Below are 27,063 nucleotides of genomic sequence, written 5' to 3'. Positions count from 1 at the left end.
TAAATCCTTCCACTTGGAGAGAGATCGAGTAGGCAGAAGAATTCTACCTGTTTATTTTACATGGATTACTAACTTTTCTGCGAGACTGAGATTTAACATTTAATCAGTCCTTTAGCAGTGAGATAACTCTCTCTTGTATCTATAAATGCTTTTATAATCCTTGACTATCAACATTGAAAAATGTAGATAGAATTCTAAATATAAATATATGTATTTGTATGCTTTCTTACTGCTCTACTTGTTCCATGAAAACAAACTATGGTTTTCCAGTAAGAATAGATGCCTTAGAGCCAGAGATAAACTAGGTTTAAATGCTTTCTTTGCCATAGAGGTGAAATATTTTGCCTCTCTGAATGTTGGTGTAATACATAAAATAGGCACAGCTCTGTTTAGATCATAAGGTTATTGCAAAAGATGAATAAATTTTCCATGTAAAGACACTTATAAAACAGTAGATACTTAATAAGCATCAACATAATATAAAATAAATAAATACATATGATAAATAAATATAATCATTCAGGAAGTTCTTTGTGGACAGGAATGGTGTTTTATGTTCTCCATACTAAGTAAGGCACCAGGTATGTTGTCATGCAAATAGAAGGTAAATTGTCCACAGCTTAAATTATAACAATACAAATCACACGAAAGATTTTCAGAAGAAAATTGTGATGGCAAACAGCCATAACTGAAAACTATGTTGTTGTTTTGTGTTTTTTTTTTTTTTTTTTGAGATAGAGTCTTGCTCTGTTGCCCAGGCTGGAGTGCAGTGGCACGACCTCAGCTCACTGCAAGCTCCGCCTCCCAGGTTCAAGCAATTCTCTGCCTCAGCCTCCCGAGTAGCTGGGATTACAGGTGCCTATACCACCATGCCCAGCTAATTTTTGTGTTTTCAGTAGAGACAAGGTTTCACCATCTTGGCCAGGCTGGTCTTGAACTCCTGACCTCTTGAGCCACCTGCCTCAGCCTCCCAAAGTGCTGGGATTACAGGCGTAAGCCACCGCGCCCTGCCTGTTATGAATAATTTAATGTTAAAGTATGAATCCTTCCCTGAAGAAGGCAAGGCAAAAATGCATGTTTATAGCTAAACGGAATTATTAGGCAGTCCCTGGAGAAAATGCATCATGTTAGCTTACGTGGTTATAGACTGAAAATTCAGCAAAGCATCCATGGTTGATATTTAGGGTTGCCATTTCACACAGGAACAACATGAAAATATAAGAAAATACCACTGATTATGATAATAATATCCTCTATACTGCCTGGGCTACACAGCAGATTAAAATATTCAGAAAATATATGCTTATTAATTCTATTAGCAGCAAGTGGTATCAGAGAGTGTGAGCCTCGTGCACTAAAGAGAGCCACCTTATACCTTGTGCTTCCCTTGGAGTAATAGATCCAAGGATAGCTGTTCAGTTTACTGTGGTGAATAACGGGGATTTCCATGGCACTTTTCTACCAAAGATTTCTCTAGTTCTGGCTCTGGCTCTGAAGCAACTGCAAGACAGCAAGGTTTCTGTTACTGAGGAACATTCTCCAAAATCTACTTCTGGGTTCCATGTAGTTCCTGGTCACCCCTTTGGCCAGTCAGTCAAATTCTTTGCCTTGAAGTACATGAGTGCATTTAATAAAACCTATAAAAAAGCCAGCACCAACTAACAGCAAAATATTGTGCTAGGTACTCATTTATTGAATGTTTGCCAATGTTAAGTGTTTTACTTTTTTTTTTTTTAATAGGTCTTGCTCTGTCACCCAGAGGCTGGAGTGCAGTGGCATAATCATGGCTCACTGCAGCCTCAACCTCCCTAGCTCAGGAGATCATCTCACCTCAGCCTTGTAGTTAGCCGGGACTACAGGCACACATCACCATGCCCAGCTAATTGGTTTTTTGTCTTTTTTTGTAGAGACAGGGTCTTCCCATGTTGCCCAAACTGGCTTCAAACTCCTGGACTCAAGAGATCCTCCCACCTTGGCCTCCCAAAAAATTCTGCTTGGATTACAGGTGTGAGCCAACACCCCCAGCCATGTTGTTTTACTAACCATCATCTTATTAGTTAAGTGCTTTAGTAATCAATATCTCAGCAACACCATTTGTATCCATGAGGAACATACCACTCAGAGAGGTCTAGTCATTAACCAAACTCATAATCCACTACCAAGAGAGTATCATTGTAACTATTAAGAGTGTGTGTTCTAAAATGTTATAATTTAAAGCTCTGCTGTGTCACTTGCTAATTTTGTGGACTTTGGCAAATTTTACACCAACTAGTAAGACCATGTGTCCTGGCTTTCCCAGTTGCACATGTTGTTCCAAGGTAAGTATGCACAGTGCTCCTTTTCTGTTTGGACAATAAATTATAAAGCCATCCCACCCATAAGCATCAGCTTCCCAAAGTGCAGACAAAGGAAAAGCAAAGCACTCTCGTCATAGGAATATTGTTGAGAGTTACTGCGGTGATGACGGTAAAACTCTTCGCATAGGACATGACAGGCTGTAAAAGCTCAGAAAGGTTTTTTTCTTCTATTATTGTTATTAACTAGCAAGATAGTAAGATAGTGAGCATGTTCTGGTGTTTTAAGAGGTGAAAATAACCCTTCCAGGATCTGAAATGACTCAGAATTGGAACTTTAGGTATGAATGTCTGCATGTGGAGCAATGTGTGTAGGAGGAAAGATGGTAAGATACAAGAAGCTATAATCAGGGACTGAATTATGGAAGGTCCTGTAGGTCAGAATGAAGAGTGTGGTCTCTATTACACTTTAAGGGGGAAGGTAGTGAAGATTTCTGAAATGAGAATTGACATGACTGTATCTGTATTTTCAAAAAATAACTCATTACAGTTTCTCTTTTCCCGCCCCTCTCTCCTATTTTCCCTGTGATACCAATTCCATTCAGCCAATCCCCAAATCTTTTCTTGGCTACTTCCAGAACAATTCAAATATGTACCCTTCCCAGCATCTCCCCCATCATCTAAGAGCCTTTTGGGCACAGTTATCATCTCTCATCTGGACCACTCCAGTAGACCTAGCTCCTACTGGGCTCTCTGCTTTCACTCTTGAACCTCAAACTCAGTTTACTCATCACAGAGAAGCTAGAATCCTCTCTTTTATTTGTTTTCTTTTTAAACTTTTCTGGGGATAATTTGAGATTTACAGAAAAGTTCTGAAAGATATTATAGAGAGTTCCTGTATTCCTGTCCCCCAGCTTTCCCAATGTTACCATCGTACAAAACCCAGGTATGTTTATCAAAGCTGAAAAATGGGTACATCTATATTAACCTAATTACAAACATTATTTAGATTTCACTGTTTTTCCACTAATATCCTTTTTCTGTTTGAGGATTTAATCCAGGATTTTGTGTTGCATTTAACTGTTGTATCTCCTTAGTGTTCTCCAATCTATGACAGTTACACAATCTTTCTTTGATTTTCATTGACTTAACAGTTCTGAGGAACATTAATTAGGTATTTTGTATAATGTCCCTCCATTTGTGTTTGTCTTTTGTTTTCTCATGATTATGAATTTGGGGGATGATTATCACAGAAGTAAAATATCCCTCTTATCAGATCATGTCGGGTAACATTAACCTTTATTATTGGTACTAGTGGTGTCTGCCAGGTTTCTCCATTATAAAGTTACTGCTTTTTCTCTTTCCATATTCTTGTTCATTGCAAGTGAGTCACTAAAACCTGCCCACACTCAAAGGGCAAGGAATTAAGCTCCACTTCCTCAAGGAGGGAAGATCTATATTTACTGCTTGGAATTTCCCTCTCTCTCTCTTTTTTTTTTTTTTTTTTTTTTGAGACAGGATATTGCTCTGTCTCCCAGGCTAGAGTGCAGTCTTGCAATCATTTCTCACTGCAGTCTTGAACTCCTTGGGCTCAAGTGATGCTCCCTTCTCAGGGGCCTCTTGAGTAGCTAGGACTGCAGGCACTTGTCACCATGCCCAGATAATTTTAAAAATTTTTTGTAGAGATAGTCTTCCTTTGTTATTTAAGCTGGTCTCAAACTTCTGGCCTCAGGCCATTCTCCTGCCTAGGCCTCCCAAGGTGCAGAGATTACAGGCATGAGCCACCACACCTGGCCTAGGAATTCTAACTTTTTTTTTTTTTTTGCACTCATTAACTATCCTTACTCCACTCCCCACTCCCCTCACCCCTGGCCCCTACTACCCTTCCCAGCCTCTGGTAACCATCCTTCTACTCTCTGTCTCTATGGGTTCAATTGCTTTGATTTTTAGATTCTACAAATAAGTGAGAACATATGATGTTTGCCTAGGAGTTTATCTGTAAGATTTGTACCTCCTTCCTCATTTATTTATTTATTCAAACATTTTACTTATATCACTATGATTCATGAATATTTATTCTATAACATGCTTTCAAAGATAGAAATTCTATGTGTCACTTGTTTGCTTAAAATGCCCCAATGGCTACCCTTTGGAAGAAAATCTAAGAAGAAAATCCAAACTCCTTAGCCTTCTGACAAAGCCTATCTAATGCACCTAGCTTGATGCATCTGTCTCATACCACTCCTCACTCCCTACTCTCACCTTCCCTGGCCCACAGTAGCATAGCCACACTGGCCTGGCCTTCACTTGAGCTTGTTGGACTGCTCCCCTGTTCCCACCTCTGGACTTTGCATGAGGTGTTCTCTGCCAGGAATACTCTTATTTCTGCTTTTTATTTAGTACTCAGCTTAGAAGCGACCTTTTCAGAGAAGGCTTTCTTGATCACCTATTCCAAAGTAACCAGTTATTCTTATATTCTTTACATAGTAGCCATTATTATTATTTTACTATATCAATTTGTTGTTTTTCCCCACCACCAGCACCACTTGAATGTAAACTCTAGGAGAAGACAGGCTTCATTTCACAACACCTAGCACTCAGAACTATGTCTAGTGCACAAGAAATAATTAAATGTTTAATGAGTGTATACATAAACATGAATGAAGGGGAGGACTAAGAAACCTGAGACAGAAAGATGATTTAGAAAACTATTATAATGTAATAATCAAGGCAGAAACCAATGAAGACTTAAATTTCATAGAAGACTTGTAATGTGCTGTCTGTGCTGTTGATGATAAGTTCATTATTTCTTTTTTTTTTTTTTGAGACAGAGTCTCGCTCTGTCGCCCAGGCTGGAGTGCAGTGGCACAATCTCAGCTCAGTGGAAGCTCCGCCTCCCGGGTTCACGCCATTCTCCAGCCTCAGCCTCCTGAATAGCTGGGACTACAGGCGCATGCCACCATGCCCGGCTAATTTTTTCGTATTTTTAGTAGAGACAGGGTTTCACCATGTTAGCCAGGATGGTCTCGATCTCCTGACCTTGTGATCTGCCCACCTCGGCCTCCCAAAGTGCTGGGATTACAGGCATGAGCCACAGTACCTGGCCCATTACTTCTCCATTTCTAAAGATGCTTCCCTTCTTACTTGAGGATCATAAATTTCATACTGTAATCTAGGGATGTGCCTGGAGTTAAGCACAAAGCCACCTTTACATTAAATCAGCACAGTGACTAGTTTTCAAAAATAATTAGCTGCCCTCCTGGCTCTGCATCCCCTAGCTTTATTTGACAAATCCTTCCTTTGGTCTCCCAATCAGTTGCCAAAGCTAATTCCCAAACAGTTCCCAAACTGTTGCCTAAGCTGTTACTCAGAGCTCATGTCTACACAGGAACAAAACCAGACAAAAAAGGTGGAGAGAAAGGAGACTGCAAAGAGGGGGAATGTCTGGTATTTGTCTTCCATCTGCTTCCCCAGTCTTAAGTCTTGCTCTGCTCTATTTTCAGACCTGGGTACGTCGACCTGAGGGTGCTTTCACGGCTTCCTTACTGGAAGAACCAGCTGGAATTCCGCTGCCCACCAGTGTGTTCACATTGCCTGCCACTCCCTCCCACCCTCAATCCTGACAAGACTTTTATACTTTGCAAAAAGCAATATTATTGGCTGGGCACAGTGGCTCATGCCTGTAAACCCAGCATTTTGGGAGGTCAAGGCAGGTGGATCACTTGAGGTCAGGAGTTCAAGATCAGCCTGGCCAACATGGTGAAACTCCGTCTCTACTAAAAATACAAAAAGTTAGCCAGGCAGGCGTGGTGGCCTGCACCTATAATCCCAGTCACTTGGGAGGCTGAGGCAGGAGAAGAGCTTGAACCCAGCAGGCAGAGGTTGCAGTGAGGTGAGATGGCGTCACTGCACTCTGGCCTGTGCAACAGACAGAGCGAGACTCCATCTCAGAAAAAACAGCAATATTATTAACAAAACTGCCCTACATTCACTTCAAAGGAGGTCAAGAGAGAGACAAAACCAGAAATCAGGCAATGAAGAACTTGTTTTAATTCAATCTTAAGCCCATGTTTGTACGAACCTGGAGGCTAATCTGTATGCTCACTCTGGGAGTGCTGGGTTATTAAGGTAAGTGATCAGGGAACTTATTTCCAGGAAACACTTTAAGTAAAATGTTGTAAAAGACTGTGGACAGATGTTTAGGTCCCAGAACACCAGGTACTTCAGAGGTCTTGGGGTACATGACTGTCCAGATACCTGGGCTTAATTTTGAGACATGGATTTTAGAATGGCAGAGAATGTTATGTTTGACTGTAAGCCTAGATGAAGACACTCAAATATCCTCCAGGACAATTATCAAAAACAGGGGTGACGGACTGTAAACTAAAAGAGCCAGGTTTCGGCTTGATAGCCAAATAAAAGATGTAATTGCTTTTGGAAGCTGTGTGAGGTCAATTGTCTCCCACTCCCCACAAGAGCAGTAGATAGGAACAGGCAAGAAGCAAGCGGTAGTAGCAGCAGGTGGTAGAAAGAAAGAATGAAGTGTTTCATTTCACCAGGAGAAGGGGTAATAAGGGACCATCACGCTGCAAAGCAAAGAATATGGAACCATTATGATGCTTGACATCCACACAGCAAGAAGCCTCAGCATTTGGGGGAAGTGAGATTTGGGAGGAGAATATAGAACGGCTTGGCATCCTAATAATCCCCATGTCTATGAATGCCTAAGACCCACCCATCTAATGACAAGCTTGGAAAGGCCTGGGAAAGTAAAGTTCACACAATCACATATAAAAACGTCAACACTTTTAGTGGACATCATTAAATTTAGTAATACACATCTAAGTTTTCTAAGAAAAGTTTTCAAACATTTTTTTCATTCTGACTTTCCATATCAGGGCCGTTTACATCATCCCCTCAGATATAAGGCAGGGTGAATCTTGGTGCAATCGTAGAAAAATGGCAATATGTCCCCTTTATGTGGGAGGAAGTCAACAGGATAGGAGATCTAGAATAGTAACAATAGTGACAATAATAACTGCTATTTTTAACAGATGTTTATTTCTTAGACTGTTGAATCACCTTCTATTCCATAGAACAGTTACATTTCAGGACACATTGATGCCCTCCACTTGAATATAATAATAGTAATCACGTTCAAATGAAGGGTTTCTCAAAGTGAAGTCTGCATACCCCCTGAGGACTTGAGTCCAGATGTTCATTCCAAATGCAGATTCCAGGGCTCTCTGTCCAGAGTTTTATTTAACCTGCCTAGAGGACACCCAGGTATCTTCATTCTATTGAGTTCCTATAGAGATTTCTGACACATGCTAATTAGATTAAGAAATCTTTCATAATTTGTAAATTTATTTGTATATGAAGCTTGAAAAACAGTAGAAAAATGAAATCTAAGTTGTATATAATGAAATGCTTTTGTGGAGTGAGGTGATGAGGAACACAGGGTAAATAAAGTCTAACAATAAATAAAAGCATATCACGAAAAACCAAACCTCCCTATTATCCTATCTTCCAGTCTTCTTACACACAGGAAACTATTATTAGTGTCTTAGATATCCTTTGAGAAATACTTTATGAATATACCAATGAACAGCTCATATATATATATGCACATCCCACGGGGGGGAAATAAAAAAAGAATAGTGGCATACGATAACACTGTCCTGTCCCTTGCTCTTTTTCATTAAATATATTTATAAGAGATAATTTCATAAGAACACATAGAGATTACTCTCATTTCTAAAATAGTTGCATGTAATTCTCTAATAAAGGATACATTTTTATGACATACAGCTCTAATAAATATAATTCACTTGTCTACTTCACTGTTAATATATATTTAGGTTGTTTCCTGCATTTCGTGAGTACAAACAATGAATGATACCTTCTAACCTTTCAAAACTACTGCTCCAAGTGATGATAAGGAGAAGGATAAATCAGTCTTTCAGTGACCACAGGAAAGTGTCATGGCCATTGGGTGACATATCTGACATTCTCTGGAATGGCTGGTACATACTGTAGTACACAAAAATTTTGACCTACCACATCCCTCCATCTTCCTCTTTACGTCATTTCTTTGCCTTCTACATCTCTTCCTTCTATCTTTCAAGATATAAAGGAACTTTTTCTCTCCTAAAATTCTACCCCTTTAAACTACCCATCTTTCTTTCATTCTACTATTTTCGTTGTCATAAATGTGCCTTAAGTCTCCCACCTGATTGAAGGTTGCTGCAGGACAGTAGCTCATGCCTCTCCCATGGTGTTTACATGGAGTTTGTAGACACTCTTTCCCTCTCTACAAACAGAAGTATGGTCATCCAATATGGTAAGCTCTATATAAGTGTAAAAAATAAAAACAATTGGCCGGGAGCAGTGGCTCACGCCAGTAATCCCAGCACTTTGGGAGGCCGAGGTGGGTGGATCACGAGGTCAGGATATGGAGACCAGCCTGCCAACACAGTGAAACCCCGTCTCTACTAAAAATACAAAAAATTAGCCGGGCTTGGTGGCGGGCGCCTGTAGTCCCAGCTACTCGGGAGGCTGAGGCAGGAGAATGGCGTGAACCTGGGAGGCGGAGCTTGCAGTGAGACGAGATCGCGCCACTGCACTCCAGCCTGGGCAACAGAGTGAGACTCCGTCTCAAAAAAATAAAAATAAGACTAAAAATAAAAAAATACATAAAAACAACAGTGAACACTGATCTACTGAATTAAAATAGCTCTTTTAGATTCTAAATAACATCTGGGATTCTAAATAATGTTTGGATGCCTTTTTCTTAAAAGATATTAGAAACCATATAATTATATTGCTGCCCTGTCTGACCCAATACTAATACACTAAACACAATCACTTGCATTACATAAACTTATAGAAGCCTGAGGTGTGCATCATGTTTTAGAGTCTGCAAAAGACTTCCATAGTTCTAAAGCTAGGAAATGTTCAATCCATCTTAATACTCTATTTAAAAATGATGCCTTTTGAACATCTAAACATGAAATCTGCTGTTTTACGTGTTTTTCTTTACCAAAGAATCATATATATCTTATTCCACATATATTTCTTTCTTTTGAATGACAGTTTAAATGTAAAACAGCTTAAATTAATAGCTACCTCTTCTGCTTTACTTTTCCCCTATATGAAATAACTTAGAGTTGGTAGGCACTCTATTTCAATAAGGAAGCAACCATCAAAAATTAGAAAAGAATTCAACACAATAAATTTTCTTGGCAAAATAATATATTAGCTAAATGGTTTTTATTAAATCACCTGTTCAACTGGCCTCTGGTTTAAGTGCTATACAATAAATGACAAAATAACCCTTTGCAAAAAATTTTCAGTATTCTGTCATGCAGTTACAGATTTCAGAATTTTTTCCTGTCAGTTTTATGCTGCATTTCTTTACAAAACTGACAGGAAGCTGACAAGGCAAGAAAAGTTAGAAAATGTGGCTGCTGGTGAAATTTAATAGAATGTTTCCTTTAGGGGAATAAAACATGTATTCTAAGTGCAGAAAAATATAAATTAGAACTTTTAGGAGTTAATGATTTTCCTTAATGAAACTGCTGACAGTTATATTCCAGCTCTGGCTTTTACTTGCTGTATAACCCTGGGAAAATTAGTTTGTGCCTCAGTTTTCTCATCCATCAAAAAAAAAAAAAAACCCTCATAGAGTTATTGTGTAGGTAGAATGAGCAGTTATGTGTAAAACACTTAGCATGGGATGGCATTGTAATTCTAATAATAATTGTTTGGATTCACATGGCTCTCTTATGTGAGGATGAGGATTAAATAATTCGAGGCAGGTGGATCATGAGGTCAGGAGATCGAGACCATCCTGGCTAACATGGTGAAACCCCGTCTCTACTAAAAATACAAAAAATTAGCCGGGCGTGGTGGCGGGCGCCTATAGTCCCAGCTACTCCGGAGGCTGAGGCAGGAGAATAGCGTGAACCTGGGAGGCGGAGCTTGCAGTGAGCCGAGACTGCGCCACTGCACTCCAGCCTGGGCGACTGAGCAAGAGTCCTTCTCAAAAAAAAAAAAAAAAAAAAAAAAAAGAATAATATTTTAGAGTCAACATTTATAAAAAAGACAGAGTTGTATAATGATACTGCTATATATTAAATCTTCAATTTTCCAAATAGTGTTGCAAATAAGCATCAAAACTTGACAATAATTGTAATAGATAAACGTCAATAGAGTTTAGAACACACTTCCCCAAAATATGGCACCTTGGCAGTTGAGAAAACAGCAGAAACAGGAAGATCACTCTCACCTTCTCTGGACCTTTCTTTCTGGAACCATGTCATAAAATCTAGTAAGGACTTTCTGATCTTCCCCTGAAGCAAGTCATAAGACCATGTAAGAGGTGCCCTCTCTATACTCAGAGGAAAGGAGACACAGAGGTGCCAAGAAGAAACTGAACAAACAGGCTTTGCTAAGTTTCCCCCAGTTTACTATGGTTAGATCACAAACTTTTGTCCTCCTTTCATATTTCTCCATGACTATCAAATCTTCATCAAACTTAGCATAAAATTACTCATGTTTGCCAGTTTCTTCAGATCTTCATTTCCTTATGAAGGCTCCTGTATCATATAAAACTTACAGTCATTAAATTTATATGCTTTCCTCTGCTTCATCTGTTTATTATAGGAACCTCAGCCATGAATGCAGAATGGGTGAGGAAAATATATTTTTCCTTCCCTACAATGTATATGGAAAGACTATTTAAAGAGAAAAGAAGAAAAGAATGTAAACTCATTACCCCCCTGGTTTATTGCAGTCTTTGCCATTCTGGATCTATCTATTAAAGTGTTTTCTTCTAAGTTCACCCACAGCTCAAACACTCTCCACCAATTTAACTTTTCCAACAATCCATCTTATCTGGTTTCTCACCCAACCACCCACAATCACTGACAGCTTCCTCCTACACACAGGAAAAGTGCTGGTGTCTTCCAAAGGAAGTAGACAAAAAATGCTACAGCTTTGAGATAAACAATCAGAATTGCCTTGGAGCCATGAGGAGGGAAACTAAAGGCAAGACAACTTCAGTTTCGTATGGTGCAATTCTTTCTAGGAGAATATAACTCTCCTCTACCTAGACAACAGGAAGCATACACACTTATATTTTAAGTAAAAGAAGGAGGTCAGAAAGTAATGGACATAGTGGGCAACAACTACAGAAACAGGAGAAAGAGAAAAAATTAGGAGACTGTATATGAAAAAGAAAGGTCAGGCCAGGCGCGGTGGCTCACGCCTGTAATCCTAGCACTTTGGGAGCCCGAGGCGGGTCGATCACGAGGTCATGAGATCGAGACCATCCTGGCTAACACGATGAACCCTGTCTCTATTAAAAATACAAAAAATTAGCCAGGCGTGGTGGCGGGCACCTGTAGTCCTAGCTATTCAGGAGGCTGAGGCAGGAGAATGGCATGAACCTGGGAGGCAGAGCTTGCAGTGAGCCAAGATTGCACCACTGCACTCCAGCCTGGGTGACAGAGCGAGACTCTATCTCAAAAATAATTAAAAAGGTCAGCTTAGGAAGCAAAGTTCTCAAATAACATAATTAACACAGCTAGTCACTGACCAGCCCAAAAGGGGAATTGTAACTCTTTCACGTCTTTAAAAAAGAAAACCCCACTGGCTGGGCGCAGTGGCTCATACCTGTAATCACAGCACCTTCGGGAGGCCGAGATGGGAGGCTTGCTTGAGGCCACGAGTTCGAGACCCTGGCTAACATAGGGAGACCCCCATCTCTATTAACAAAAAAGAAAATTAAATAAAAATATTTCCCGCCCCCCCAAAACAGGACGATATATCATGGCATCAACAGGCACATTGACTCTACTGTCCCCAGTTAGCAAGTTATCATGCTTCACTTGTGAGAAGAAACTGATAGCATCATTTGCTTAAAGCACAATGATATTTAAATTTAATCGTAGTCATTTAAGTAATAAACTTGGTTCTATGTTTACTTATGTAGTACTTAAATTTGTTCTCAAGAAATCATGCTTTAAGGTTAACGTTTAAGAACTCTGGTCGTGAAAAGACCATTAGCTGCTCAATGAATCAATGGCCTGGCAACAATGTACTATCCATAGAGCAGGCTTGCCTGAAGCTTCTGCTTCTAGATGAAGGGGTGTGTGAGGAGCTGTTAGTGTTATGCTGACTTTGAGTGGAATGCCACTATAAATCATAATCCCTATCTTCAGTATATACAGGTAGATAGAATTCGGGGACAGTGCTTTTCTCAGTAATAAAGAAAAAAAAAATCTTTCATCTTGAACCTCAGAAAGAGGGTCAATGGATCAACAGCAGTTACATTTTCATTTTCTATATACCTCTCAGGAAATCAAACAAATCAAAAAATGCATTTGGAAACTGTCTGCTCAAATCCTCTATTGTCTATCTTGTCTGATAGAAGGGAAACTCCTTGCAGGCACAGCTGTTCTGCCAGAGACTCAAATCTGAGCACCATAAATCCTCAGTGTAAGTTCAAGAGAAAGGCTAATGATAAAGTTTTCTGTGAAAGTACTACTGAAAAGAGAAGTCACATTTTCGTTCACATTTAAACTCCCATATTGTCCAACTGTGTGCCTACCTTCCACAGTATTTATAAAATACATGCTGATATATATAAAATTCAACACTTAGTTAAATAATGAGTATCCTAGCGTTAGTATCCTAAAGCATTGTCAAACCCTTGCTGCTCCGAAATGTGTCAGGTAAGTTTCCTTCCTGATGGGGATGCAAACACTTTCCTTCCCTCCCTCATCTCTGCCTCCCCATTTGCAGACACCTGCTGTCAGGAGGATTTCCCAGAACCTCTCCTCCCTGTGGAAGTCCTGCTGATAAGAATGAAGACCTGCAACAATTACCCAGTCCTGGGACCTTGGCAGCAAACTCCAGATCACTACATGGGCAGAAAAATGTTGGCACTTTCTTTATTCTCCCTGCAGGCATCAGCTTCTCTTTCCTAGACCCCTCAAGGGCTACGGACCAACACAGGCAATTCCATTTTCAAGGCTAACAAAAGGCTGAGCTCTAGAGGGATAGGTCATTTGCACTTCCCTGTTTTCCTGCAGGCACTTGTTTTGTTCCCCAGAGCCAGGATGGAATTGACAAACACCTGGAGGCCAGAGAGAAAAGTTTCTCATTGTCCTGCTCTGCAAGAATGTATACACAGCTATTTCAGCATAAATGTCAGATGACAGTGATAAAGATGATAATAACTGAAAGAATTGTTGCTATGATTTTGTCATTAAACTGTCAAGAAAAATGGTCAATATTTTTATATGAAGGATGGAAGAGTTTGATATTTTAAAAGTACACTGTATTCACCTTCAAGAACATCACGCATTATATATGGTGTGAACTTTCTAAAAACTGTGAATTGGTGGCTAAACATTCCTCCACTGTTTTATATTAGACCATTTTTCTAACTGGAAGTCCACATTTAAACATTTCTAAGAAAATGATCTATTTTTGGAAATAATGTTTTATGTTTTGCAGAGATTGAGAGAATGATTTAGAGGAAGGTTGTGGACAAACTTTCTCTGGCAGAATGTGCATTGGAAATGGCTGTCTAGCTCAAAACAGCCCTTTTAACTGCTCCCTTCCTTCATAAGAGTAGGTCACCAAAGTATTTTTGGAATTCATGGTCAACCAGGATAGATATTCAGCAGTAACCAGTATGGCTACACCAGTGGTACAGGATGATAGATGCTCCCTCAAGCCCCTCAAGTCAGTCTCCTGAACTCTCCATGACCTGGAAGGTAAAGGAGGTTAACAACTGGCACCACAAAGGTCTGTAGGCTTCCTCCTGCTCCAGCTGACTACCCGGCCCCAGCAGACATAGACTAGTAAATGGTCTCACTATCACTCTGGCTCCAACCTCTTAACAATGCTGAATTGAATCACAGATACACACCAGAATAAAGCTGGACCTTCAGATTCCCAGTTCCAGAAAACTGGAATGACAATGGACTAGAGAGAGAAATAGGAGATCTGATCCTTCAACAGAGGAAAACCACCACAAATGTACAAAGAGATGCAGCGAAGAGGGAGTGAGGAAGGGAGTGGGAGACAAAGATTTCGAGAGAGAGAGAAAGAGATGGGAATAGAGTATTCTGAATGCCAACAATTACCCATTTTTTCTTTTCCTAGAGGTTACTGCATTACTGCTTGTTATGGAGTCAATTATGTCCCTCAAAATTCATATGTTGAAGCCCTAGCCCACAATGTGACTGTATTTAGAGACAGAGCCTCTAAAGAGATAATTATAATTAAATGAGGTCATACGTGTGGACCCCTCATCTAATACAATGGGTGTTCTTATAGGAAAAGGAAGAGACACCAGAGTGCATGCACACAGCAGGTGACATGAGGACACTGAGGAGGCAGCCATTTGCAAGCCAAGGAGAGAGGATCAGGAAAAACCTAACCTACTTGCACCTTGATTTTGAACTTCCAGCATGTAGGACTGTAAGAAAATAAATTTCTGTTTAAGTCTGTGGTATTCTAATACAGCAGCCTAGCAGATTAATTTCTGTGGGTTCTGAGAGATAACAAAATGTCATGAAAATAACCACCACTTCCTTTGCTTACCTTGGTTGGAATTGGTTTCTGTACTTGTACCATAAAACGCTAGCTACTACATCCCTATAAACATTAGATTTTAGGTTTTCTAATTTCTAACTCAAGAATCCAGAGTTAGAAGGTAAATTTAAACTGGAATTCTTGACGTAATGTTTTTCAAGGATCATTCAACTGTGATAATGAATCTAAAATATATTCTGTTAAACTGACATTTGTTGTTTTCAACAGTCTGAGCCTGGAATCAAATGTTTTCAGAAAGGCCTCTTTCCTGTAACTTGGTACAAATATAGGCACATTCTCAGACCAACCTAGCCTCAGAAGAGATATACTAGCCAAATTTCTGAAGTGAGTGGCAGTTTACACATTTCTCTGAAGTGAGGTGTTGTATTGTTCCGGTCACAGGAAAAAAAAAAAAAAAAGATTCATGCGTTATTCCACTTAAATAGGGTATCTTTATTCAGACCTAGTTACAGGGCTTGTACTTTTCCACAGTTTATGAGGATACTTCTGCGTTCCTTCGGGTGACAGCCTGAAGCACGAATAAGGGAGCTCTGCTTCTTGTCTAATTAGTTATGCCTTTCTATGTTTGAATAAATGGCCTACGTCTGCCAGTGCACACTTAAAAGTAGTAGTCCTAATATCACCCTGATCAGGACTATGCGCTCGAATAGGTACCTGTGTGGCAGAACGATGTGGTGTTAAATAAGCCTATATCCTCCACAGTCAAAGTTCAGGCAGGCCCTTTTAATAAAAATGCACAAGTGGAATTCTAGCCGACTACATATTTGAAGAGTGCATTTCATGGTTTAGTACAAGAACCTAATGTGCACCAAGATGATCGGTAAAATTCTCATTGAAGTATTCTATGGGATCAAGCCTAAAAAGTATCCATTTCAACTACAAATCTACCAAAGGCTAAAATGGCAGTGTTAAGGTTGTACAACTTGAAAATAATATAATCTGACAAGACCATTAGTACAAGTACAAGCCTTTCAATAATAAAAATAAAGATATAGGCCCCCAAATAAATAGCATCAGACTAAAACTTGTGTCTCTTTCCACATAAGATGTTACTTCATCTACTATTACTATATAACCAATGTAGATTAATAATGACCATACAATGTAAGGAATAATAAAAATATAAGTATATCATGTATTCCACACAATAATCCAATACAGGTGACATTACTCTCATTTAAAAGATGTGGAAATGGAACCACAGAGAGGTGAAGTAATTTGTACAAGGCCACAAAATTACTTGCTGAACTAGGTAGCCAATCTAAGTCATTCTGACATTAAAATCTCTGTGTTCTTAATTCCTTCACTCTACTGCCTTTTCTAAGTGCTGAGAGTATAGTTTGGATGAGAAAAATCTGAATATCTAAATCCTTTCACAAGCTAGATCAGTAACTGGACATTTGAGTCTGGTCTAATTTCTTTCCTTTCCTGGGCGTCACTTTCTTTTCTTTATCTATTAAAAAAAAAAAAATTGGGCTGGACTTCGCAATCCCTTCCAGGGAGAACATTTGGTTCTGTTCAACCTCAAGTCCAGAAATGGCAGACTCCCAGCAGCCCCAAATTCATGTAATCTGCACTTGCCAATAACAGTGATTCATCCTGTGTATAAGTAAATGAAATTCAGGGCCAGGCATCGTGGCTCACTCCCAGCACTTTGGAAGGCCAACGCAGGTGGAGCATTTGAGGTTAGTAGTTTGAGTACATGAAATTTGCTTTTTATTCCTCTGTACATTGTTTCATATTAAATACACTAAGCATTTTGGGGAAAAAGTTAAATACCAAATTAATTTGAGCTCTTTCATTTTATGGAAAAATGCATGCTTTATCTAACTGGATGCTTTATAAAAGTCTTTAGGTGAAGTTTAACTATAGTCCTGCAAATTGAAAAAGGAAACATTTTCTCTGTTGCTTCAGTCTTTATACCTCACAGTCCATCTGTTACCACAGCACTGACTGTGATGTCACAACTGCAATTAGTTACACTCAGAGACAATCAGGAAAAATGCCAAGGGAGATGGTGCCCAGGCGTCAATAACTTGTGATTACTGTACTACTTATGAAATAGAAAGTTCAAATTCAGGAGACCTGCTTTCAGGTTGTCGTTATGCAACTTAGTAGCTATGTATCCTTAGGCAACTCATTTAATAGAACAATGATTTATGAGCTTGATTTCTTAAGCCAAATGGTTTGTGTTCAAATCCTCGTTCCGCTAGTTGACATAGGCACACTAGTTAACTTCTCTGTGCCTCTGTTCTTTACCTATAAATTGAGGAACTATGACTGCCTATCTTCAAAAGGTTGCAGAAAGAATAAAATATTATATTATATAAAGCATTTATCAAAGAGCCTTCTCCCTACTAAGTGCTCAGAGTTTGCCTTTATAAAGTATCTGTATTTTGAGTGAGTCCATTGTTAGGTAAAGTTCTACGTAATAACTCTCTGAGTTTCTTCATTGTTAAAAATCAGGAAACAATTGCATGTACTTCATAAGACTGTTATCAAGACTAAATGTGGGAACCCAGAGAAAAGTATTTTGTAAGCAAAAGGCACTAAATTATCATTTGGTTAACATCTATATTTTGTTATTGTAAGATGATCTTGTATTAATTTAAAAATATTTACTAAGTGCTTGTAATATAAAAGGCACTGGACCAGGCATTGTGGAGAATATCAATCAGATATGGATTTTATGGTAATACAAGAATATTGATACCTCTAATATAGAAGATAATGAGTACCAAACCAATACTCTAAATGGAAGTCTTTGAGGTGAGCATTGAAGAACAGAAAGACTTAAACATGGGGGAGGGAAGAGAAGAAGAGGAAAAAAGGAAGCATCCCTGACAAATAGTATCACAAAAAGCTAGGAGGTGAAAAAATACAGATCATGTATGATAAAAAGTGAGTGGTACAATTTAGCCAGAGGAGAATATGTGAAGGGATGGAGAGAAGTAACGAGAATGAAGCTACATAATAGAGTGTGTTATATGTAGGAAGAACAACCACCACAATTTAGATTAAAAGTTATAAGGTATTAAAAAAGAACAGCCTAGGTAGAAAATATATAGAAAAGGATTAGATAAGTTTGGTATTCTTAAGCCTCTGCCATTATTATTCTATGTTCATGTTTCAGGGGGTGATGAAGGAAGCCTACTGACTCTCACATCAAGTTCACATTCATGAATCTGAACTTCAAAACCTTTTATAATCTGTCCCAGAAGCCCATCTTTTGTCACACTCCTCACCAACTCTCTTGGTTTCCTCTGAGGCCATAAAAAACACCAGGTCCCAATTTCTTGCGTTGGCTATTACTAGCTTCTGGTTTATTTTCTTCATCTTCTACCTATCTATGCCAGATTATAACCCATCCCTAAATCTCATTTCCATCAGAAAGCTTTCCTTGATAATCTAAACCATATCATTCTCTTCCATCTCTACATACTTTATTGCATATCCATTTCATCAAATGGCAACATGGAAGAACTATCACTGACCTAGGAATAAAATGACAAGGGTCCTGGCAGCATGTCTTCTCTTTGATTTGAGGCACGTTATTCAATGTCACAGGTTCCGTCCTTGGTAAAATGAAATATTTGTGAATTAGCAAACTTTAAAGTCATTTCCTGTCATTCATTCAACAAATATATAATGAACATCCACCTGTGCTGAGCTCTATCCCAGGTGGTGAGGATACAGAGGTGAAAACAAAATATCTATCTATCTATCTATCTATCTATCTATCTATCTATCTATCTATCATCTATCTATCAGCTACTATACTATAATTGTATTCTTTTTATTTTATTTTATTTTATTTATTTATTTAATTTTTTTTTTTTTTTTGAGACAGAGTTTCACTCTGTTGCCCAGGCTGGAGTGCAGTGGTGTGATCTCAGCTCACTGCAACATCCACATCCCGGGTTCAAGCAATCCTCAAACCTTGGCCTCCAAATAGCTGAGATTAGAAGCATGCACCACCACACCTGGTTAATTTTTGTATTTTTAGTAGACACAGGGTTTCACCATTTCACCATGTTGGCCGGGCTGGTCTTGAACTCCTGACCAAATGATCCACCCGCCTCCGCCTTCCAAAGTGCCAGGATTACAGGCGTGAGTCACTGTGCCTGGCAACTATGATTGCAATCTTATAATGTAGTGGTTCTCAAAATTGAGCTTGCATTAGAATCACCTGGAAAACTTGTTCAAAGATTTCTCTGTTTCTGATGCAATAGATTTGGAGTAGGGCCCCAAACTTTTAATTTCTAAGATGTTTCCTGGTGATGCTGATGCCACTGAACCAAGGACCACATTTACAGACCTTCTTTTCTGGTAGACTATTGTTTTCACTGCTGTATTGTCAGTGCTTGAAATAAATATTGATGGAATGAAATAATAAATTCGAGGCACTTAGTTAACTGATAAAGGGGGATATATAATGATTTTATAGTTTAGAAGGAAAATCACAATTTTACTGAAAGGTAAAGGAGTTACTATAATCAGAAAGGTACAAGGCATATCAAGGTTTATATCCAAATAAAAACAAAATTACTTCTAAGCTAGGGGAAAGGGTAGAAAGGTCATAGAAAGCTTTGTGGAGTAGTTTATTTGAGCTATTCCTTGAAGGACCCATACACTTATTTCAAAAATGACTGTCATTACTCAAAATATTTTTAGTTCTTGTCTTTGGAATTTGTCTACTGAATCTATAGTGAATCTTTTCTTTTTTCCTTACACTCTATAGTGAATCTTTTTTAAAAAAATTCCTTCAAAGTGTATAGAATTTTTGTATTCTGATGTAAGGTTTGATATTTGGAATTAGCTAAGCATGATATTTTTGCCAAATCTGGTCAGGAAGTTGGGTGATTTTGTTGCATAATCCTGTTCTTTGTTAAAAATAAAGTATACTTTTCAGTTAATGTACCGATTTTCTAGTATGACTTATAAATGAAGGCCCAAAGCAATTTCAGGGTAGAAGTTCAAAAATCAGTCTGAGGCCAGGTGCAATGGCTCATGCCTGTAATGCCAACTCTTTGGGAGACTGAGGCAAGCAGATCGCTTGAGCTCAGGAGTTCAAGACCAGCCTGGCCAACATGGTGAAACCCTGTCTCTACAAAACGCACAAAAAATTAGCCATGAGTAGTGGCACACGCCTGTAGTCTTTACTCGGGAGGCTAAGGCAGGAGAATTGCTTGAGCTCAGGAGGCAGAGGTTGCAGTGAACCAAGATCACGCCATCGCACTCCAGCCTGGCTGACAGGAGTGAAATCCTGTGTCAAAAAAAAAAAAAAAAATCATTTTGAACAATGGATTAAGTTTGTAGTTTCTGAAAGTGATTAAAGGACAGTTTCCATTTGGCCATAGATGCTCTTGTGTGTTCGAAATCAGTCTTAATATATCTGGTATCAATCTGTTGAAAGAATCAACGTCTGGACATACACTATACCATGTACACTTTTCTTCAGAGTGTATGCCATGCTATAAATATCTAAAATTTAAACTTCATGGGAATAAAAAAGCAGTATAAAAATGGATGTTCTTCCAAGTTAGATCTATAAAAAAATATGTACTGGTACCAGGAAATATACATAGGTTTATCTGAGCTCTTGATTTGGGGCCATTGAGTTAACAATAAGTATTAGTTTATGTGTTCTGGGCATGGAATTACATGGTGGGTCACACTGGTCCTGTATGAATGGGGGCATGACAAACCATTCTTCTAGTTTGGAATAGTGGGACTAAAGAGAACATGGAAAGCCTGTGACTAAAGCATACTCTACAGTCATAACTTCCCCTTCTTGTTTGTCCCATAGTCCTTCAGCTACTCTCTGTTCACCCAGTCTTCATGTCCAGGGTATCTTCAGTAGCAGATCAGCATGTACTAGAATAGTATATTAATAGTAAATTAATAATGTTTTAAAAACCTTTACCTCAAACCTTTTAATAGAGTGTACCAAATTTAGTTTGGTCTGATGTAAATGAGAAAATCTACTACCAATCCCTAGGACCAATGATTCTTAAAGATCTCCAAACCAGCAGCATCAGCATCACCTGAGAGCTTATTAGAAATGCAAATTCTCCAGACCCGATAAAGCAGAATCTGACTTAACAAGCCGTGGCTCAAGGTGGTTCTGATACATGTGAAGACCACTGGTTTAGACAGTATCAGCAGTAAAGAAACTCTGTCAAGCTGTGCAATCTTCTATGAATTTTGCAACATATTATAATACCCCATTACCATCCTCATGATTACTGCATTTAATACACACACAATTACACACATATTCAACTTGGAAGTTACCCTTGACAGAATGTGTATAAAAAAGGTATGCCTTCTCTTTGTAAAGTGATGGTATAGAAGGAAGAAAAATAAATTTGTCTTTAGTTGTTTGAAATGATACTATCCTTAACCCCTCCCCTTTCGTCCCCAATAAAAGAATCACACTGGGGAAACACTGCTAGCAGGTGACTATTCTGTTTCTTTGATATAGCAGGAAAATCTTATTAGGTGATGTAAATGAACCTTGACACTTGCAAATATAAACTGTCACGCATCTTGGGTGAACAGCTAAGTGCAGAACTGTTTCAAAAACTTGAAGGTAAATGGATGTCTTATTTGCAGCTAAACCATCATACTCATGTCAAATCTATTCATTGGAATAGGATACTGAAGATACATAATACAATTTTTTTGCTGAAATTTAAAAGTTTCATAATCCACTTAAGAGGCATATTTCAGAATAAAATAATTCTCTGTTTTGGAATTAAAGCACAGGCTTGGAGCAGTCCAGTCCACAGAAGTATAATGCAATCTATCCATATAATTTTAAATTTTCTAACAGCCACATTTAAAAAAGTAAAATGAAATGAATAACATTAACTTCAAAATAATTTTTTACTCAAATATATAAAAATATTACATTTCAACTCCTAAAAAATATAAAATTGATGAGCTATTTTTACATTTTTTTGTATTTGATCATTAAAATCTTTCGTGTATGTTACATGCATGGCACACCTCAACCGGAATGTTAAATTTTGACTGGAAATACTTTCTTTTTATTTATTTTTATTTTTTGTCTTAGTGTTCTTCGAAATGATTTTTATTTAGAACACAATTTATTATTGCAAAAGTAGATTCTATATCCAAGTTGTTCTAAATACTAAAAAAGTTTTCCAATAGCTTACTGAACATTAGTTTTTATATTTAAATAAAAAATGAGATTTAAAATTCAGTTCCTCAATCACACTAGCTTCATTTCAAATATTCAATACACGTAAGGCAGTGTAGAATTGGAGCTATGCGAGACCAAGCTGGGTCAGAATCCTGACTTTGCCTCTTTCCAGCTGCTTGTCCTTGGGAATTTACCTAGCCCTCTCCAAGCTTCAGTTCTAGCTTCGAATTGCAGGCGGGGAAACCCCACACTGAATATGTTTTAACTCCTACCTGCAAAGCTAACAGCAGAAGACAAACACCCACTATTTGTTTTTCCCTTCATGGAAGTGGTGGACTCACTGCATGATATAATAAAAATCAGAACCAATCAACGTAGGGATAGTTAAGTAAATTTCTTTATTCCATACTCTGAAGCCATAAAATACTAATAACTAATCACTAATTTATTTAATCACCAATTAATATTGAACTCTGTTGTTATTAAGGAAGAAAACCGTAATATTAGGAATAGCACGACTGCTGCCCGTGTGCTCAGGAAAAACCTAGAAGGGTCTGCCACCCATCCATTAACAGCGGTTATAGGAAGCAACAGAGTGGGGGCAGGGCCCAGCCGGCACACGCTTCAGTTTATATTTCTTGTCAGTTAATTTCCAAAAACGTTGTTCTAAAAAGGAGATATAATACTGTTTTAGTTTAAGGGGCAAATCTCAAATGTGCTGTGAAACGACTACGCTTTTCCCTCAGTCTGGAATGTGATTTTAAATCTAGCTTAACTATACTATAATAAAAGGCCACATGAAAATACTTTGTCAGAACGAAAAACACACTGCCTTAAATCCGCTTTCGGTTGGCGGTTTCCCGCCAGTGGAACGGAAGCAAAACCGCCTTTGACGTCAAGGGAGGAGTCCCCTCCCAGTTACTACGGTGAAGTCTATGCGGCCATCTTTACTGTGGTCATCTCGTACCAAGCGTGTCGTAGTGGGGCTGTTGGGGCCCCACAGAAAGTCAGCAGAACGTGAAATGGGAAAGGAATCGTGCGACTCTGTAATAAGAAGCTGACAGAACCACGAAGGATCAGGGACTGAAAGCATTAGATAAGTTGTTAGTGGGATGCACGTTCCACAGGCAAGCGGAACGATTCAAGCGAATTAGTAAAGTTTCTGCCCGGATCTCGAAAGCCGCTTCCGTTGCTCAGCGGAAGTGTCGGTCGCAAGAGGACAGACGCCTCGAAGAATCCGCTATCGGCTGTCTGCACAACCGGAATCATGTCGAGTTTGGCGGTGAGAGACCCGGCAATGGATCGATCACTGCGTTCCGTGTTCGTGGGGAACATTCCGTATGAGGCAACTGAGGAGCAGTTAAAGGACATTTTCTCGGAGGTTGGTTCTGTTGTCAGTTTCCGGCTGGTATACGATAGAGAGACGGGAAAACCCAAGGGCTATGGCTTCTGCGAATACCAAGACCAGGAGACCGCGCTTAGTGCCATGCGGAACCTCAATGGGCGGGAGTTCAGTGGGAGAGCGCTTCGGGTGGACAATGCTGCCAGTGAAAAGAATAAGGAGGAGTTAAAGAGCCTCGGGCCTGCAGCGCCCATTATTGACTCACCCTATGGGGATCCCATCGATCCAGAAGATGCCCCTGAATCGATTACCAGAGCAGTAGCCAGTCTCCCCCCGGAGCAGATGTTTGAGCTGATGAAGCAGATGAAGCTCTGTGTCCAAAACAGCCACCAGGAAGCTCGAAACATGTTACTTCAAAATCCACAACTGGCTTATGCGCTGTTGCAGGCACAAGTAGTGATGAGAATCATGGATCCAGAGATTGCTCTGAAAATTCTGCATCGGAAGATACATGTCACACCACTGATCCCAGGCAAATCTCAGTCTGTGTCTGTCTCTGGCCCTGGCCCTGGCCCTGGCCCTGGCGCTGGCCCTGGGCTCTGCCCAGGACCTAATGTTCTGCTGAACCAGCAGAATCCTCCAGCTCCTCAGCCTCAGCATTTGGCTAGAAGACCTGTGAAGGACATTCCTCCTCTGATGCAGACTCCTATCCAGGGTGGAATTCCAGCTCCAGGGCCAATACCAGCTGCAGTTCCCGGAGCTGGTCCTGGTTCCTTAACTCCTGGAGGAGCAATGCAGCCCCAACTTGGAATGCCAGGGGTTGGCCCAGTGCCTTTAGAGCGGGGACAAGTGCAGATGTCAGATCCTAGAGCTCCTATACCTCGCGGACCCATGACTCCTGGTGGTCTGCCTCCTCGAGGACTGTTAGGAGATGCTCCAAATGACCCACGTGGAGGGACTTTGCTTTCAGTCACTGGAGAAGTGGAGCCCAGAGGTTATCTGGGTCCACCCCATCAGGGTCCCCCCATGCATCATGCCTCTGGTCATGACACTCGTGGCCCTTCCTCACATGAGATGAGGGGAGGGCCATTAGGAGATCCCAGACTGCTAATTGGAGAGCCCAGAGGCCCCATGATAGATCAAAGGGGTCTACCTATGGATGGTAGAGGTAGTAGAGATTCTCGAGCGATGGAGACTCGCGCCATGGAAACTGAGGTCTTAGAGACACGTGTAATGGAGAGGAGAGGAATGGAGACCTGTGCGATGGAAACCAGAGGGATGGAAGCAAGAGGCATGGATGCAAGAGGATTGGAGATGAGGGGCCCTGTCCCCAGTTCAAGAGGCCCTATGACTGGTGGAATTCAGGGTCCTGGTCCCATTAATATAGGGGCAGGTGGCCCTCCTCAGGGACCCAGACAGGTCCCAGGCATTTCAGGGGTGGGGAATCCTGGAGCTGGTATGCAGGGTACAGGCATACAAGGAGCAGGCATGCAGGGAGCAGGCATACAAGGAGCAGGCATGCAGGGAGCAGGCATACAAGGAGGAGGGATGCAGGGGGCAGGCATACAAGGAGTCAGTATACAAGGAGGAGGTATGCAGGGGGCAAGCAAGCAAGGTGGAAGCCAGCCTAGCAGTTTTAGTCCTGGGCAGAGCCAGGTCACTCCACAGGATCAGGAAAAGGCAGCTTTGATCATGCAGGTTCTTCAACTGACTGCAGATCAGATTGCCATGCTGCCCCCTGAGCAAAGGCAGAGTATCCTGATTTTAAAGGAACAAATCCAGAAATCCACTGGAGCTTCTTGAAAGGTTTTAGAAAATATTTGGCTGTAGTCTCAAAGTTTATTCTGTAGCATGGAGAATGGGTGCAAAAAGCTGACTTCTGCATCCCCACACTTGGATTAGGGTTTCCCTCCTCCTAGAACCTAATCTTATTTTTTGTTCTTTTTCTTTCTTTCTGTTTTCCTTTTTTTTAAATTGAGGGTGGGGGGAGGAGGGAGTGCATCTGTTCACTTTAAGTTACTTTAAAATAACTCTGAACATGATTATATTATGCCAAATAAGGTTACAAAGAATAAGCAGCAATATTGAAGCGTCTACAGTATGTTAACTACATTTTTTAAATGTCGAGTGAAACTTTGTGAAAACTGCTCATAAAGACTAAAAGTTGACCTGTTAAAACGTTAATGTACTAAGATAGTTTTAAGATTTTTGGTTGTATAACAAAATAAAAGTTTACCCAAAAGTATAAGATACATTTTTTGGTAAACCATTTAAAATACAAAATCCTATTTTGGAGGCAATAGGATAAACATTGTCTTAGTGTTTTAGAATTATTTTTGAAACAGAGTTAACAGGATAAGGTTACATTTGTATTAGAATTGTTTTTTTCTAAAGTTATGTTACCTGAAAAATCAAGGAGCGCACCTGATTTACTGTTGCTTCATTTATCCCATCCTTCAGAGACCAGCAAGGTTCTGCCAGGCCCCAAGCATCTGAGCATGATGATTTTGCTGTGACAATTCTAAGATCAACCAGGTTACTTAAGTCCACTCTGATGAAACCCAATCTCTCAATACCTTCCTATTTCTCAATAGTCTTTAAGCCCTAAATCTGAGTCAGTAATTCTCTAAAAATCCTTCCCAAAAATCAGTGTCTAGGGACCAGTTGATCTAGATGAGTTATAAATGGTATTTGACTTTTCATAAGTAGTGGAAGGTTTCACTAAGTAAAGATCTCAGTTTCTTGGTATCTGACGTTTGTATACAGATGGTGTCCATTTGCTCAACCAGACAGGAGTTAACTTGTATTAGAATTGTTTTTTTCTAAAGTTATGTTACCTGAGAAATTAAGGACTGCACCTGGTTTAATGTTGCTTCACTTATCCCACCCTACAGAGACCAGCAAGGTTCTGCCAGGCCTCGAGCATCCAAGCATGATTTTGCTGTGACAAATCTAAAATCAACCAGGCTACTTAAGTCTGCTCTGATGAAACCCAATAATCTCTCAATACCTTCCTATTTCTCAATAGTCTTTAAACCCTAAATCTGAGTCAGTAATTCTCTTACATCCTTCCCAAAAATCAGTGTCTAGGGACTAGTTGATCTGGATGAGTTATACATGATATTTGACTTTTCATAAGTAGTGGAAGGTTTCACTAAGTAAAACTCTCAGTTTCTTGGTATCTGGCTTTCTTATACAGATGGTGTCCATTTGCTCCACCAGACAGGAGTTAAAAACCTTTAGACTAAAGAGCATTTAACATGCCTTTTAGTTTTCTTATTTCATAATCTACTTTTCTATCATTAATCATCTTACCAGGAATAATCAAGGCCCAGGTAGGTAGAAGTTTTTATATAGCCTGAATACTCACTTGACTTACTGCTCATTTTACTTTTTGCATGGAATACAGCCATTTAGTCCTAATATACATACCAATGAGACAATTAAAAATTGGTTGGAAGATGGAGCTTATCACATTGTGCTACTACGACTTTATTTTTTCTTGAAAATAAAGCCTTGAGGATGTGAACATAAATGTTGGTATCATAAAACAAGTAGTAATAAAAGCATAAATTATCAAATATCAGGTGATCTTACTATGGAGAAGAAAAACCAATATCTAG

General features: G+C 39.5%; 2 protein-coding genes across 7 annotated transcripts in view; one reads left to right on the top strand and one right to left on the bottom strand.

Moving 5' to 3' along the window:
- The window catches only part of PRKG1 (protein kinase cGMP-dependent 1), a 1,291,606-nt gene that overhangs the window by 564,421 nt on the left and 700,122 nt on the right, over positions 1-27,063 (bottom strand). The window lies entirely within an intron of this gene.
- On the top strand, positions 21,982-25,682 carry CSTF2T (cleavage stimulation factor subunit 2 tau variant). Its single transcript, XM_009458476.5, has one exon. The coding sequence runs from the start codon at positions 23,366-23,368 to the stop codon at positions 25,241-25,243; it is 1,878 nt and encodes a 625-aa protein (XP_009456751.1). The 5' UTR covers positions 21,982-23,365; the 3' UTR covers positions 25,244-25,682.

This window comes from Pan troglodytes, chromosome 8 (genome assembly GCF_028858775.2).
Source record: "Pan troglodytes isolate AG18354 chromosome 8, NHGRI_mPanTro3-v2.0_pri, whole genome shotgun sequence".
NCBI lineage: Eukaryota > Metazoa > Chordata > Mammalia > Primates > Hominidae > Pan > Pan troglodytes.
Note: the sequence above shows the minus strand (reverse complement) of the source record. Positions and strands in the feature narration are given on the sequence as shown.